Source organism: Chlorocebus sabaeus, chromosome 2 (genome assembly GCF_047675955.1).
Source record: "Chlorocebus sabaeus isolate Y175 chromosome 2, mChlSab1.0.hap1, whole genome shotgun sequence".
NCBI lineage: Eukaryota > Metazoa > Chordata > Mammalia > Primates > Cercopithecidae > Chlorocebus > Chlorocebus sabaeus.
The window spans coordinates 96,420,905-96,436,911 of record NC_132905.1 but is presented as its reverse complement, the minus strand read 5'-3'; the positions used below and the strand labels follow the sequence as shown (position 1 = coordinate 96,436,911).

Sequence of the window (16,007 nt, the reverse complement as noted above, 5' to 3'; positions counted from 1 at the left end):
TGTGTGTATGCATATGTGCGTGTGTGTGTGTGTGTGTGTGTGTGAATTTTGTGTTCTTTCCATGACCACCAGCTTTGTGGCCATTGGTTACAGCAACCACAGAGACATAGTAACATGAGTGTTGACAGCACTGAACAGCAACCCAGTTTTGAGCTGGTAGACGGTATTCTGGGCCCATTTTATTGACTATTACACCTGTTTTAGCCCATGTGGATATGGCTAAAGAGTGATGGACGCAGAAAAAGAAAAAACGATTGGGAATTTAATGATCAGACCATGGAAAATGAAGTGGTTAGATCCTTCGTGTGTGGTGAGTCTTTAATTCCTGGAATTTAGAGTCCTGAGCAGTTGTGTCCCCAGCTGCAGACACTCAGTGTACCTGCTGCAGGGTGGTGTCCTCACCCAGCCATCTGCCCCGTGCTCCCCCACAGCTGAGCTGGTGGAGGATGGGTCCACAGATGGGAGTTACAAAGGCAAAAGCCCTAGGGAAATATTCCGGAATATAAAAGTGCGTCTTGTGCTTTTACAAATCACATTGGGTGAGACTAAGACGCCTCTGGAAAGAGCAGCATCTCCCAGCCTCTGCACGTGGTCTCTGCCTCTCCACTCTGAGGTTATGAGAACATCACCGTGGCTCTCAGTTGCCTGAGATCCAGTTCCTCCAGTTAAATGCTGCGTTCGCCCCATGGGTCAGGGTCTTCACCGGTGGGTTCACCAACTCCCATTTTCCTTCCTCTTTATTTTCTTCACAGAAGCACATGCCCAGGGAAGGGATCTAGAACGGAGTTTTAAATCACTTGTTAATATCTTACAAGTCCATCAACTTCAGACTATCTCCAAAGCCAATGGTCAGGCGCTCCTTTATTTTGGAGGGTCTGTGACTGCCCAGGCTGGCACTGCCACCATCAAACGGCACCAACATCTGCCCAGGCGGTGCCCCATGGGGGATGTCCCCTAGCCAGGGGACACTGGGTAATTCTGGAGACATTTCTGACTGTCACAACTGAGGATGGAGGTGCTGCCGACACCTAGCAGGCAGAGGTCCTACAAGGTGGTGCATCCTACAATGCATAGAACGACCCCCACCACAAAGGTGTGCAGGCCGAGGTGGAGATTGCTGTCCGCCACTTAAGGAGTGACTCATGTTCTCACATTCAGCATCACAAAAAGACACAGACATTGAGTTTTCAGACCCGAAAGAAAAGCACAAAGTGAACCTTTAGACCTCCATCCCTTCATCTGTGAAATGGACGTGTGGGAACAAAGCTTTGTGGTGAAGCCTTTTTTTGTCTTTTGCTTTTCTTTCTTTCTGTCCTCTTTCTAATGTCTAGAAATTCCTCAGGCAGATGAAATTTACAAAAATGCCAACGGGCAGGGGCATCCGAGCGAGGCTGGTGCTGACTCTGGGGCAATTCTCTCCTGGTGCTTGTAGAGGCTGTGGGTGGGGGGGGGCGGTGAAGGGCTGGTCGGGGAGGGTCCTGAGTGCTCCCTTTCCAGCTGCCCTGATTTGGGGGCCTATCTTTTGGCAGAGCCCCCTTTGCATTTTCTGATACGCATGAGCAAGTCCAGCTTATTTTGGGGTGGGGGCAGGGTGGACACCACGTGATCAGCATAAGAAAGTCCAGGAGCTTGGAAGTTCCGGATTGGCATCTATGGAAGGGGGTGAAGGGTCCAAGGAGCCGGTGGAGCTTTGGCCACAAAGGCTCATGGGTTTGGGGAATTGTCAGCAACTGCCGTGTGCCATGCTGCCACCCTTGGTTACAGGGACCCCCAGGAGCGCCTGGGGCTGGGGGCTTGGTGTGTGTATGGGGCTGTGGGAAGGCGGGCAGGGACAGGAGGGACGCACCAGAGCACGTGTGTGGGAGACCCATTTGCAGAAGCAAGAGCAGCACTTTGGGAGCAGGTGGTGCCGGGACTGCCCCAGACAGTCCCCAGGAAAATCCATGCAGACCTCTACCAGTGCAGCCTGGCGGGGTTGAGCGGCCCTGTTTGGACAATGCTCACCTGGTGGCTCAGGAACCCAGAGCACTTGGAAACGTCTGGATCATAATTGGGACACACCACCCTGGAAACATTTTGCCGGGGAAGCCTGTTTCTACTCAGGTGCAGAGGGAAATGGAGCAAGAAAGGGGGATTCGGGTGTCTGATGCCAACTTGCTGAGTGACAATGACCCGTGGCAGGCGTGCTCCTCTTGTGCGTAAGCTCTTATCCAGCTGCTGAGGCGGGTGCAGCTAGAGATCTAAGGCCTCCTGCAGGCGCCTGGCTGGTGTCACTGGACTGGGCCTGGGAGTTGGGCTCCTCTGAAGCCCCCGACCACTTGGGGGGACTCAGCAACACCCTCTCTTGCCCACAACTTATGGCGAACAAGCTGTGGCCAGTGTGGTCCTGTGGCAGTGCTATGTGAAGAAGCCAGGTCAGGGCCTCAAGCCCCTCCAATGCCAGGCATTGTCCGTGCTGCACGTGCTGCCTGGGCACTGACCAATGGACTCATGAATGTCATAAAAAGGTCAGGACCGTGGGGAGTCCAGCCTTGAGTAGATCTGCAGGGAAGGGCTGGGCCTGCGGCGGGATCTACACTCCCGAGTTTGCCTGCCTCAGTTCACCCATGGACTGGATGTCACCCTCTCGCTTTGCTGGGTGATAATCAAGGTTGTTCAAGATGCCACTTGTGCGTTATCCTCTGTTTGTCATTCACAAGGCCCTTGCCAGCACCTGAGCACTCTGATAGCTACAAGCAGCACAAGCTTGTTCCGTGCTGGGTGACTCCAAGGGCAAGAGGATCAAGGGGGTCCTTTTCATCCACCAGCCACCCTGCCCCAGGTCCCCAGAAGAGGCCAGAAGTGAGTACTACAGTCGTTTCTTCCCTCCTCCTCCAAACTGCTGACTCCTTCCTGAACTGTCTGTTTTTCTTTTTTTTTTTTTTGGGACGGAGTCTCGCTCTGTGGCCCAGGCTGGAGTGCAGTGGTGCGATCTTGGCTCACTGCAAGCTCCGCCTCCCAGGTTCACGCCATTCTCCTGTCTCAGCCTCCCAAGTAGCTGGGACTATAGGCATCCGCCACCACGTCCGGCTAATTTTTGTATTTTTGGTAGAGACGGGGTTTCACCATGTTAGCCAGGATGGTCTTGATCTCCTGACTTCATGATCAGCCCATCTCGGCCTCCCAAAGTGCTGGGATTACAGGCATGAGCCACCGCGCCCGGCTGACTGTCCATTTTTCTACGAGAGCTGCAAGGGGTTATGGCGTGAGCTGACTGGTAAAAAATCGGCAAGTGACCGATGATGATGAGGATGACTGACCTATCCACCAGCCCCGGCCCAAAGTTGCCCTTCGCACAAGAGCAGGTGGGCACAGTCTCCAGGGGCATGTGGATCCTGGCAGCCCTGGGCCAGCCGGACACTTGTTTTCATTCTGAGAAGTGGATGTGATAAACCTGTGTCTTCGGGGTGCTTGACTTTGTGGCCCAAGGAGCCAAGAGTGGGCACATACCTTTCTCACGAGCTGGGCAAAATCCCCACATTCCCGGGGCGGCAGCCCGAGCAGTGGCCGCGTGCAGGAGTCCAGCGCAGAGCCGTGACTCACGATGAGGATGACGCCCGCTGTGTGAAACAAGAACACCTCCAGGTCAAAGCAGCCCCAGAGAGCACCTTTTATTAGACCAGGGTCCCCAAATTGGTAGGGGCAGAGCTACCTCAGAGTGCCCCGAAGCCTGGCGAGACCCCCGGGCTAGAAGTAGTGTGACTGGTAACCGCTTAGTGACGCCTGCATCCCACCCTCGCTCATGGATTCCCCTGTACTCAGCAGCTGCCCACCAGCCTCAGGGAGGCCTAGGAAGTGAGCTGAGCCACCCCCATGGTGGCTGGCTGCCTCGGTCCCGTCAGCCACAGACTGGGATGTAGCGGTGGCTGCTGCCCAGGCCAGACCTGATTCACTTGAGAAAGGTCAGCCGGTGGTTTTATCACATGAGCCTGCTACGACTCCTGCTTTAGATAAGAGCACCTGGGACCACAGGCCGGGTGGGCCTCGCTCAGGTGACGCGCGTGTCCCTGCCAGCTCGGGGGGAAGGTGTGGGAAGCCAGCGCTTCTGCAAGTGCTTCATCCAGGACAAAGCAATACGGGAGGGTTAGGAGACCCGTGTGATGGTCAGGGAAGGGGGCTCCACCTGGAAGTTGGTTGTTCTTTCTCTCTGTCTGTCTCTTTTGTTTCCCGGGAAGCTGCCTCAAATCCCTTGGACACGGGTGGTTTGTGCTGACCCTGCTGGCCTGGGTCCCATCAGTACTCAGTACCAGGACTGGGGGGTCTCGGGGCCTGGGCGGCAGGGGAGTGCGTGTCTATGTACCTGGTTACTGCAGCGGTAGCAGCGGCGATGAACATTTTGTTGCTGGAGAATAGGGGGTGGGGAGCAGGGGAAGTGGGGGCATTCATCGGTTCCGAAAATTGGCCAATTTCCATCTCAGAGATAATTCCCCAAGCCCCAGGGGCTGTTCATACAGAGGATGGTGAGGCACTTACTGTCCTGCAGGCAGGTGTTGACGATTTGCACCACGCTCGCCGTGCACCTGTCCACGTACTCCTGGTAGCTCTCGGCCGGCATGAGGGCAGACAGGGGAAATGCGGGCCTGGAAGGAGGAGATGGAGAGGCTGCTGCCCTGGCCCTTGGTAGGGATTAGGAGGGCGCGGCTGCAGTTAGCTGGGGAAGGAGAACGTTCTTCTGGGATGGCTCTGCCTCCAGGCAGGCTCGTGGTCAACAGGGAGGCTCCAGTTTTGTGCTGAAAACTGGCAAAGCACTGACAGTCAATCTCCAGCACACATTCTTACTCAACACCAGGAGGGCTCCGCAATGGCAGAGTCAGACATGGGTGGAGAATGACAAAGACTCTCTCCTTGACCAAACTCCAGTCCAGCTCTTCTGAACCTTCTTCTCCATGAGGTCTTGACCCTCGGGCTTCTGTGTCTGATCTTGCAGAGTGAATTTAGCAAGAACCTCTTACCCTCAAAATCTGATCAAGTTCCTTGTCCTCTACCACCCCCACCAGGTGATGTCTGATCACCTCGGCCTGCTTTTAGCAAGAGTCCCCATTTAGGTTAGTTTAGCAAGAATGACCCACCTTCTCAGAAATTTTCCATCCACCAACTCCCACCCTGCTCTGTAGCTATAACTCCCCACTTTTCCTTGTATTCGGAGTTGAGCCCCACCTCTCTCCCCTGCTGCAAAACCCCACTGCAGCAGTCCCTCTTGAATAAAGTCTTTCTCACCACTTTAACAGTGTCATGAAACCTTTCCTTACTAAGAACTGGAAAAGCCCCAGTGGAAGAGAACTTTAGAGCAGCATACCTGTAATCAGTGTCGATGTTGAAATTTGCCTCTTTCAGCTCTTCCAGGCTCATGAGGGTTGGGGTGGTTTTTCCAGCTTCCCATTTTGTCCATTCAAAGATTCCAGGTTCCACTCGTATCTTGATTTTTTTCTCCAGTTTGAGTTCTGGACTCAACAGAGTACAAGTGTTTATCATCCTCAACATCTACCCTGACTTTGCATAAATAAGTCTCCGTTTAGATCTCAGACCGTCACACACAAGTCTAAATCATACCTTTTAAACAGTGTGATTTTCTTCTTGGCAAAGAAGTGATTAGGAATAGCCATGCTATTTCTGAGGTCAAAACTGATGAGCAGTGCGAAGGTATCAGAGGAGTGATGGCCCCCTGTGTGCCAGGAAGGACCAGAGTCTCCCAAGAGCTGGTGAGTGTCCCAGGCAGCAGGCTCATGCTGGGGCTCACCTGAGCACCCATGAAACCAGCCCACCGGCCGCATCCTCCAACATGGCGGATCCACCGAGCAATGGACAAGATGTGACCCATTGCGAAGAATGTTGGCCTCATGAGGCCCTTTCCTGATAAACACTTGCACAGATTGGGCAAGAGGTGAACAATGGAAGGAGCCATCTTCTGGAACATTCTGACTCCCTGCAACTCACACTTCCCGAGCATTCTATATTTTGATTAAAGGAAGAGCCATAAAGTAAGGCCACCTCTTTTTGGGTGGAAAAAAGGACCTGAATGTTTTCACTGGGAACTCAAATGCTGGGCATAAAATTAGTTCCTCAAATGTGATTTAGGTCCATGGAAGGAGCCCTTTCATCAAGCATGCTTAGAAAAGAGAGTTAAAGCAAGTTAATCAGGCCCCTGAGTCCTCCCCTATCAACCAGATCCCCTCGTCCTCCCACATCAACCAGGGCCCTGAGTCCTCCCCCATCAACCAGGCTCCTGAGTCCTCCCCATTAACCAGGCCCCCGAGTCCTCCCTGACTCCTCCCTGCAGTGTGTGGTGTGTATGGGTGCGTGGTGTATGTGGGTGTGTGTGGTGTGTATGGCGTGTGGTGTGTGTGTATGGCGTGTGGTGTGGTGTGTATGGCGTGTGGTGTGTGTGTATGGCGTGTGGTGTGTATGGCGTGTGGTGTATGTGTGTGTATGGCGTGTGGTGTGTGTATGGCGTGTGGTGTGTATGGCGTGTGGTGTATGTGTGTGTATGGCGTGTGGTGTGTGTATGGCGTGTGGTGTGTGTGGTGTGTGTGTGGCATGTGATGTGTGTGTGGCATGTGTGGTTGTATGTTGTGTGTGGTGTGTGTGGCGTGTGTGGTTGTATGTTGTGTGTGGTGTGTGTGTATGGCATGTGGTGTGTGTGGCGTGTGGTGTGTGTGGTGTGTGTGGTGTGTGTGTGTGGCATGTGGGGTGTGTGTGGTGCGTGTGTAGGGTGTGTGGTGTGTTTGGCGTGTGGTGCGTGTGGTGTGTGGCGTGTGGTGTGTGTGGTGTGTGGCGTGTGGTGTGTGTGTGGTGTGTGGTGTGTGTGTGGTGTGTGTGGTGTGTGTGTGGTGTGTGTGGTGTGTGTGGTGTGTGTGTGGTGTGTGTGTGGTGTATGTGTATGGCATGTGGTGTGTGTGGTGCGTGTGTGGCGTGTGGTATGTGTGTGGTGTGTGGTGTGTGTGTGTGGTGTGTGTGGTGTGTGTGTGGTGTGTGTGGTGTGTGTGGTGTGTGTGTATGGCGTGTGGTGCGTGTGGTGTGTGTGGTGTGTGTGGTGTGTGGTGTGTGTGGTGTGTGTGTGGTGTGTGTGGTGTGTGTGTATGGCATGTGGTGTGTGTGGTGTGTGTGTGGTGTGTGGTGTGTGTGTGGTGTGTGTGGTGTGTGTGTATGGCATGTGGTGCGTGTGGTGTGTGTGTGGTGTGTGTGGTGTGTGTGTGGTGTGTGTGGTGTGTGTGTATGGCATGTGGTGCGTGTAGTGTGTGTGGTGTGTGTGTATGGCATGTGGTGCGTGTGGTGTGTGTGTGGTGTGTGTGGTGTGTGTGTGGTGTGTGTGGTGTGTGTGTGTGGCATGTGGTGTGTGTGGTGTGTGTGTGGTGTGTGTGTGGTGTGTGTGGTATGTGTGTGGTGTGTGTGTGGTGTGTGTGGTGTGTGTGTATGGCATGTGGTGCGTGTAGTGTGTGTGGTGTGTGTGTATGGCATGTGGTGCGTGTGGTGTGTGTGTGGTGTGTGGTGCGTGTGGTGTGTGGTGTGTGTGGTGTGTGTGGTGTGTGGTGTGTGTGGTGTGTGTGTGGTGTGTGGTGTGTGTGTGGTGTGTGGTGTGTGTGTGGTGTGTGTGTGGTGTGTGTGTGGTGTGTGGTGCGTGTGGTGTGTGTGTGGTGTGTGTGGCGTGTGTGGTTGTATGTTGTGTGTGGTGTGTGTGTATGGCATGTGGTGTGTGTGGTGTGTGTGTGGTGTGTGGTGTGTGTATGGTGTGTGTGGTGTGTGTGTATGGCATGTGGTGTGTGTGGTGTGTGTGTGGTGTGTGGTGTGTGTGGTGTGTGTGTATGGCATGTGGTGTGTGGTGTGTGTGTGGTTGTGGTGTGTGTGTATGGCATGTGGTGCGTGTGGTGTGTGTGTGGTGTGTGTGGTGTGTGTGTGGTGTGTGTGGTGTGTGTGTGTGGCATGTGGTGTGTGTGGTGTGTGTGTGGTGTGTGTGTGGTGTGTGTGGTGTGTGTGTGGTGTGTGTGGTGTGTGTGTGGTGTGTGTGTGGTGTGTGTGGTGTGTGTGTATGGCATGTGGTGCGTGTAGTGTGTGTGGTGTGTGTGTATGGCATGTGGTGCGTGTGGTGTGTGTGTGGTGTGTGGTGTGTGTGGTGTGTGTGTGGTGTGTGGTGTGTGTGTGGTGTGTGGTGCGTGTGGTGTGTGTGTGGTGTGTGGTGTGTGTGGTGTGTGTGTGGTGTGTGGTGTGTGTGTGGTGTGTGGTGTGTGTGGTGTGTGTGTGGTGTGTGGTGTGTGTGTGGTGTGTGGTGTGTGTGTGGTGTGTGGTGCGTGTGGTGTGTGTGTGGTGTGTGTGGCGTGTGTGGTTGTATGTTGTGTGTGGTGTGTGTGTATGGCATGTGGTGTGTGTGGTGTGTGTGTGGTGTGTGGTGTGTGTGTGGTGTGTGTGGTGTGTGTGTATGGCATGTGGTGCGTGTGGTGTGTGTGTGGTGTGTGGTGTGTGTGTGGTGTGTGGTGCGTGTGGTGTGTGTGTGGTGTGTGGTGTGTGTGGTGTGTGTGTGGTGTGTGTGGTGTGTGTGTATGGCATGTGGTGTGTGTGGTGTGTGTGTATGGCATGTAGTGCGTGTGGTGTGTGTGTGGTGTGTGTGGTGTGTGTGGTGTGTGTGTATGGCATGTGGTGCGTGTGGTGTGTGTGTGGTGTGTGTGTGGTGTGTGTGTGGTGTGTGTGGTGTGTGTGTGTGGCATGTGGTGTGTGTGGTGTGTGTGTGGCATGTGGTGTGTGTGGTGTGTGTGTGGTGTGTGTGGTGTGTGTGTGTGGCATGTGGTGTGTGTGGCATGTGGTGTGTGTGGTGTGTGTGTGGCATGTGGTGCGTGTGGTGTGTGTGTGGCGTGTGGTGTGTGTGTGGTGTGTGTAGTGTGTGTGTGGCGTGTGGTGTGTGTGTGGTGTGTGGTATGCGTATGTGCATGCAAGCGTTGTGAGGAGGGACAAGGATTGTGGAAGCCTTGCTTGCCCTCCTGGTGGAGCTGCCTCTGGGCTTTGGCTACACTGCCGTCAGGCCTTTGGGGATTCCTGAGTCCTTTCGTGGTTTGGTCAAATAAGCTGATATTGTTCTTTGATCTTCAACGTGCTCATTGAGAGCCCAGAGGGGCGGCGATGCAATTAACCTGGGAACCTCCAAGGCGAAGTGAAATAAATCTGCATTTCTGTCTTGTGACCTGAGATGCTGTGCGGGGGGCTGGGGTCCTGTGCCACAATTGGGAGGGAAATGAAAGGATGAAGCTGCAAGACTGAGGTGGGCAGAAAGTGTCTCGACATTTTTAAGTGCGTGGAAGGTGGATCATGGATGCTACATGCTGATAAAATGGATTTCTGTGCCCATGAAACTAGGACTGGATTATGGGATGGAAGGTTCAGGAGAGCACAGGACAGGAATGATGAGCCCGAGAGGCTCTGTGGGTGGAGTCAGGTCTGCTCCTGGCCGGGGCTTCCTGGGCACCTGGATTTGAAGGTGCTCCGAGGAGCCTCTCTGATGGGGTAGAGGGGATCTGAGGACATGGGAACCGGCAATGCACACGTGTGCGATGGATCCACTACTGCCCCAACAACTCTTGCCGGTCGTGGCCCCAGCTCTGATGTGGCCCCATGTGCAAGTCCCAGCAAGACCACCATCTGCGGGATGGCTCCTCCATGGCCCCTCCATTCCTGCCCCTTTCCTGCAGGACATGGCTTCCTCCCTGCCTTGAGCACCCATTCCTTCCACCTGGGACTTGTCATTCCAGCCACGGCAGCCCTGCCATGGTGCAGTGCCAAACTCTGCTGTCTCCAAACAGCCCCCCTCGTGGATCTTGACCCTCGCTCGGATCACCTCCTTTCTCCTGCACTCACCTCCCCCGTGCTCGGCCTCCTAGCTGACCTAGTTGGAAGTCCATGGGCACGGTCACCCCTTCACTATGCCCTCAAGTCTTCCCGTCCCCTCTGGCTCCTCTGTACTCACAGCTCAACCCCACGCTTAGCTGCATCCCGCTCTCTACCCACTCCCGATCTAAGCTGACCCCCTAGTCCGGCTAACGCGTCTCCATTTAAACTCATGCTCACAAACTGTGGGTGGGCTCTGAGTGCTGCCCAGCGGTCACCCTGCATCTCCCAGCCCATGACCTGGGCCCCCTCTCCCTGACAGCCATTCATACCTTTAGCGCACTCCAAACTTCCCACAGTCCCTGCCCCCACTTTCTGCTGGTGGCCTGACTTCCTAGGTCTCTGAGAAAGTCGAGGCAAGCCCTGTCCCCGACATTTGCCCTCCTGCTGCATCTGCGTCTGTGGGCTCTGCCCTCTCCCCTGTCACCACGGAGGTCACATGCCCTCTCCCATGTCACCCGTGCTCCTGGCCACAGCTAGTCCCTGCCTGGGGACCGAGATCTCATCCCTCTTCCCAGACAAAGAGGAGCAGGACAGGGTTCAGGCTGAAGGCAGAGCTCAGGCCTCTGGGACAGGCTGCTCTCCTCTGGGCAGAAACTTTCTTCTTCCCATAGATGGGAGCTGCAGAAGGGTCTGCCCAGGGCTTCCTGACACATATCAGCCTTTGAGGATGCTGGACAGCTCCACTGGTGCAGTGCATTTCCCTGGGAAAGGTCATGCATTTCAGACTTAGAAGGAAGCATAGCAGCTGTTCCCAGCTCTCAAGGTTTTCGAATGGTCCTTTCCAGGTGTATTTTTAAAATGTCTAGCTGACGGAGGCCAAAGAGAAACAGTGTGAGGACAGGCCCTGGCATTCAGCTACACCAGCCCCTACTGGTCTGACGGTCCTAGTATTCCAGGCACGCTCATGGACTCAGCGTGCCTGCCAGCATCCTTGGAGGGCTGGCTCATACCTGCCTGATGACTTTGGTGTGGTCATTCATTGCCAGTCATCCAATTCCACCTCCTCTCCCTTCCCACTCCCCTTGGAGAATAGCCACAAGGTCAAGGCAGTAGGAGAAGCTCACCGAGGTTCTCACTGACCTTCCAGGATGAGTTTGGCCGTCTGCACACAGCGGAGGGCTGGGGAGGCGAACACAGAGCTGATTCTGATGCCACTGTCCAGTAGCGCGTCCCCTGGAAAATAGTGAAAAAGGCAGAAAATGCCCCTTCATAATCCTAGCCTTTGATGGCAGATGAGCCATGTGCTCCCTGTGGTAGGCAGGGTCCTCAAAGGGCTTCTGGTTTCCACTCCCTGGTGCGACACACCCTGCATAGCCCCCAAGTATGGGCAGAACCTGTGACCAAGATGATCTGTTGCTCCTGGGACGGTTACATCCTATGGCAGAAGGGAGGGGATCCAAGGTGGGTGGGGCTGACCAAGTTGGTGAGCCCATTAAAAGCAGTGATTATCTCCAGCCAGTCATGGAAAAAAGAGAACCGTGAAGTGAGAAGGATTCAGCAAAACATTCTCCATTGCTGGCTGCAAAGATGGAGGGGACCGCATGGCAAGGAATGTGGGCAGCATCGAGAACTGGGAGCAGCCCCCAGCTAATAGCCAGCAAGGAACAGACCTCAGTCCTCCCACTGCAAGGATCTGAATTTGGCCAGCAGCAGAATGAGTCTGGAAGGAGACTTGAGCTCCCAATGGAAATTCAGTCCAGCAGAGACCTTGACTTCAGGCTTTAAGACCCTCAGCAGGGAAGCAGCCCTGTGGGCCTGGGCTTTGGATCTGCACCACTGTGAGTTCAGAAATGGGCCGGGCTTCACATGTGTGGTCATTTGAGAAAACTCAAGACCCACTGCGGCTCATGGAAGGACAAGCCCGTACACCGCCTTTCCCCCTGTGATATTGGAAGCCCTGCTCTCAGGGAAATATGGGAGTCCCTACGGCAGAAAAATTGCACAGCCCCAAAGCTGGTGAGCGAGGTTCCAGTGGAGGCTCTTCTGGGTTCAACTGTGTCCCCTCCCCTGCAAAACATGTTAGAGTCCTCACCCTTGGTGCCTTAGAATGTGACTCATTTAGAAACAGGATTTTTACAGAGTGATAAGTTAAAATAAGGGTGTGCACCTCAATCAATTAAATTAGGGTGGGTTCTAGTCCAGTATGACAGCCTTCTAAAAGGGGAAATCTGTGCACAGAGACACGCAGAGAAGAGGAGAGGAAGACAAAAGATGTCACCTACGAGCTAGGGACAGAGGCCTGGGACCACCGTCTCCTCCCGACTCATCGTTCTGGCACCTCACAGTGGGAGCCTGGAATCAGCTGTCAGGGAGTGCAGTATTCTCACCACTGCACTTGGCAAGTGCTATAACTATAACTCTATAACTCTATAACTCTATGTCTCTATAACTCTACAACTCTATTACTCAGGCTTCCCACCCTGCTCTGAGCAGGTGGCTAAACATTTCTGAGCACACCACTGGGTGGGGGCCCGGGAGAGTGTGCCATGGAGGTCTCTGCAATTAACCATTGGTGTAACTTGCTTCTCTGCATTCCATTTTCTGAATTTAGGAAATGAAGAGTTGATGAACTCAGTGGTCTCTTCTGTTTAAAAAAACTCAGTCACATAGAAGCAGAACCGCCAGACATGAAACAGAAGCCCAAAATGACAGATTTTGAAATAAAACCAATGAGAGGATGTGGTTTTCCATTGTAAAGTGAGCTCCTTGGTGCATACAGTGGTTGTTGATTTTTCCTCCCCTCTCTCATTCTCTCTATGCCTGTCTTTCATTCCTCGCAACTTCCTGAATCATCCATTCCTAGATCAAACCTCTGCACTGCCCCTTTCTTGCTGTGTGACCTTGGGCAAGTTGCTTAACCTCTCTGTGCCCCAGCCTCCTCAACAGACTGGAGACAAAGCTAACACTGTATCAAAGGGTGTATAACTAGGGCTCAGGCTGGATACCCGTTAGCCGTAATCATTGTTGCTGTTATTGTTACTTTTCCTACTACACAGCCCTCAAACATACCTGCAATTCTGGACTGGAAAATGCCGCACGATGATAATGGGGGATCGTTTTCAAAGTCTTTGATCCCACGACTCCGTCTGGGCAGACTACCAGGGAAGTTCAGGTCTGGCCTGTAGTATTTCCCTGAAGTATAAAGAAGCATCAGATGTTCAGTTTCATCAAGTTACTACAGATTTGTTCCACAAAACCCCCAAGACCAAGACCCACTCTAACAGCAAGGTTATTATTGAAATTATTGTCAACTGTGTTGTTTCTGAATATGCTCTGCAACGTGCCTTCAATTTGAGAAGAAAGTGCTGCTCGGCTGTGCACACAACATTTTCTCAAACGCAGGAAACTTAAGTTTCAGCCCCAGGAACTATGCAACTCTCTTTGTCCTCCCCAAATGCCCCACCAAGATTCACTCCTACATTTTCCTGATAAAGAACCTGATAAAGTGTCTCCATGACCGGTTTAGCATAACTTGGTAAGTATCTGAAGTTGCCATCAATGATCCATCCCCCTAGCTTTAAACGTATCCTTCTTGCTCAGGGGACAGAGTGCTGGAACTGGAGATGCCTGTGTTGTGCGTTCTTTAGTCAATTGCTTGAAGCCAGGCCGGAAGCCAGGTGGGTTCACTGGGACTCTCTCCCACCAGAGGCTGCCTGGTGTCAGAGTTCACGTGGAGTTTGACCTTGAGTTCTAAGATCTGACAGTCTGGTGGCAAATCCTGGCATCACCGTCTCCTCACTGTGCAACCAGAAGCAAATGATTTCATCTCTCTTATCAGTAAAAAACAGGGAAAGAGTAGCAATTGTGAGGAGCCAGTGAGGTAACACCCATACCCCAGCGTCTGGTGCAGGAGGGAGTGGCCAGCAAGTCGGGGGGCTGGTCTCATGTCAGGGTGACTGATTATCCTCACACAGGGCACCACGACACACTGCACCCTCCAGTGCACTCTGGTTTTCCTTCACATTCTCCAAAGGGACCCGAAGCCTCCTGGCTACTAGTAGGTTCCAGCAGCCACACTGACCTTCCTGAGACCTGCTCTGCCATACGTAGCAGCCCCTGCCCTTTGCACCCCGGAATATGCCAGGCCCTTTCATCCTGGCCCGCTGCCTTGCACAAACCCAGAGTGGGGGTGGGGGGCAGTGGGAGGCAGCAGGGGTCAGCAGGGCGCAATGGCTATTTTTCATGCTTATGTTTTAGGTTCCATGTAGGAGTTTTCTGAAGACTCCCTCCCTGGGATTTCCATGGGCAGAGACTCTTGTTTGCAATTAGAGGTGTTTATTCAACGCCAGCATTAGCTGTTGGGAAAGGTAGTTCTAAAATCAGAGAGAAAGTCCATCAATTTTATTGTATTCTCAAAGGCATCTGTGATCCCTACCAAAATGTCAAGATACTCCATTTAGGTATTTTGCTGTCATTGACACTTCAGTTGTGATCACGCTGGAGGCAGAGGGCAGAGCTCAGGAGATGACAAGGATGTGGGCCAAGGTCAGGTCCCGATGGGAGCAGAGTCTGTGTGGAATATGGGGTGAGGTGAGGGGCCCCCTGAGGTTGGTCACCTTGGAGGAGGATGTGGCTATACCTCATTGTGATTTATTAAACCTTGTAATATACAAAACTCAGACAAACTAGATGTCATTCTTTACTTTATCAAGGGCCGCTCTACCTTGGGAAAAGATCCACCAGGAGTTTCCTTTCAGCTGGGGATTTCCAGTGCCTTTAAAATATTTTCCCTTATAAGTGACTTGATCTTTTGTCCAGATGACCAAATATTTTTTCTTTTTCTATGAAGTCCAATAAGTATTTTTGGTGTTGATTGTTTTGCATTGATTTTCCCCACCATGGACATGATGTGTCAGCTCAATCTATAGCTTCAGTAATTCAATAGCTAAAAAAAAGTGTTTTATTCCAAGAAAGTTCTTATATGTTTGTTAATGCATCCTGATAGCCGCCTATTGTCTTATTGTTGCTTCTTTAAGCTCTTGTATCTTTACTTGACCTTGTTTTATAGAGGTGACCATATTATTAGCTCTGTGAGTTTTTGGAAATATGTTTGATCATGATGCTATCTGCTCAGAATCTTTTCTAGTGTGTGGTTGTCATCTGCCAATGGTTTTCCCTACTCATTTCCCACTTTCTTGGGTCTGCTGGGCTTCTGGAGGGGGATCCCAAAAGGGTTCAGCTAACCTAGCAACTGTGAATTGGTTTTGTCACTATGTTCAATGCCTTAATTTATGTAATGGGTCATGGCTTAGAAATTGTGACACTATAGGCTTCCTATTAGGAGATGAGCACGGATGTGGGCATTGATCATAAGTACAGAGGTTGGCTTGTGGGTATGTGTATTTATAAGCACTGTTCTTACTTCCTGGCATTCAAAGGAGCAAAGCTGGGGTGCGCTGGAGGCATGTTCAGGAAAACGTCCATCTGTTAAGCAGCATAGGCAAAAATTACAGCAGTCAAGATTAGGTTGGAGAGGTGCAAAGATGAGACTGAGAGGTACAGCATGTGCCAGAAGCGGCAGGGTCAGAGACCACAGGTCAGCGTGCATTCACTAACGAAATGCTACATATGTGCTGCTGGGATGAAAAGACCTGTCCAAGCATTCACACTAGCAGATCTGCTTCCTATTGAGAACCATTCCTTCATCATCCACAGAGAAGTTGATGGAAGATTCTTACAGACAACACACACACTCAGATGCATACATGGAACACCCCTGGAGGAAGATGTAGCAGGCACGTTTTCCACATATACGTCTACCCATGGTCATTCTACAGAATGGTGCCTCAGGGGATCTGGTGCCATGTAAGGTCATTGAGAAGGAGATCTCATTGGTCAGATCTATAGTGTTTCTGTCCGTAGACCCGCCTGAGCATGACCTACCGTCAGGAGTGGAGCATTGCTGCAGCCACGACTTCCCGAAGATCTGATCCACTCTCTCCCCGTGGCGAACCACCAGCACGCTCTTCCTTGCAACGGTGGCCTGGGCAGGAAGCAAGACACACACAGTTTAACACTCAACTCACCAGACTTGCACCTACAGCAGCTCTCCCAGTCACCCAGCAACTGGGAGGAAATCTCTTCCTTCGTTAGTCAAT

At 52.4% G+C, this 16,007-nt stretch overlaps 1 protein-coding gene across 2 annotated transcripts in view; it reads right to left on the bottom strand.

The window, feature by feature from the left end:
• Nucleotides 1-244: 244 nt before the first annotated feature.
• The window catches only part of UBASH3A (ubiquitin associated and SH3 domain containing A), a 53,824-nt gene continuing 38,061 nt past the window's right edge, over nucleotides 245-16,007 (bottom strand). The window contains exons 8-14 of one of the 2 annotated variants that reach the window (XM_007969125.3): nucleotides 15,793-15,892; nucleotides 12,919-13,041; nucleotides 10,990-11,082; nucleotides 5,336-5,480; nucleotides 4,513-4,619; nucleotides 3,490-3,599; nucleotides 245-775 (exon numbers count right to left, since the gene is read on the bottom strand). In XM_007969125.3, coding sequence (XP_007967316.3) covers nucleotides 638-775; nucleotides 3,490-3,599; nucleotides 4,513-4,619; nucleotides 5,336-5,480; nucleotides 10,990-11,082; nucleotides 12,919-13,041; nucleotides 15,793-15,892 — 816 coding nt within the window. In that variant the 3' untranslated portion in view covers nucleotides 245-637. The remainder of the gene's footprint in view (nucleotides 776-3,489; nucleotides 3,600-4,512; nucleotides 4,620-5,335; nucleotides 5,481-10,989; nucleotides 11,083-12,918; nucleotides 13,042-15,792; nucleotides 15,893-16,007) is intronic. The other variant, XM_007969138.3, reaches the window with a different exon arrangement.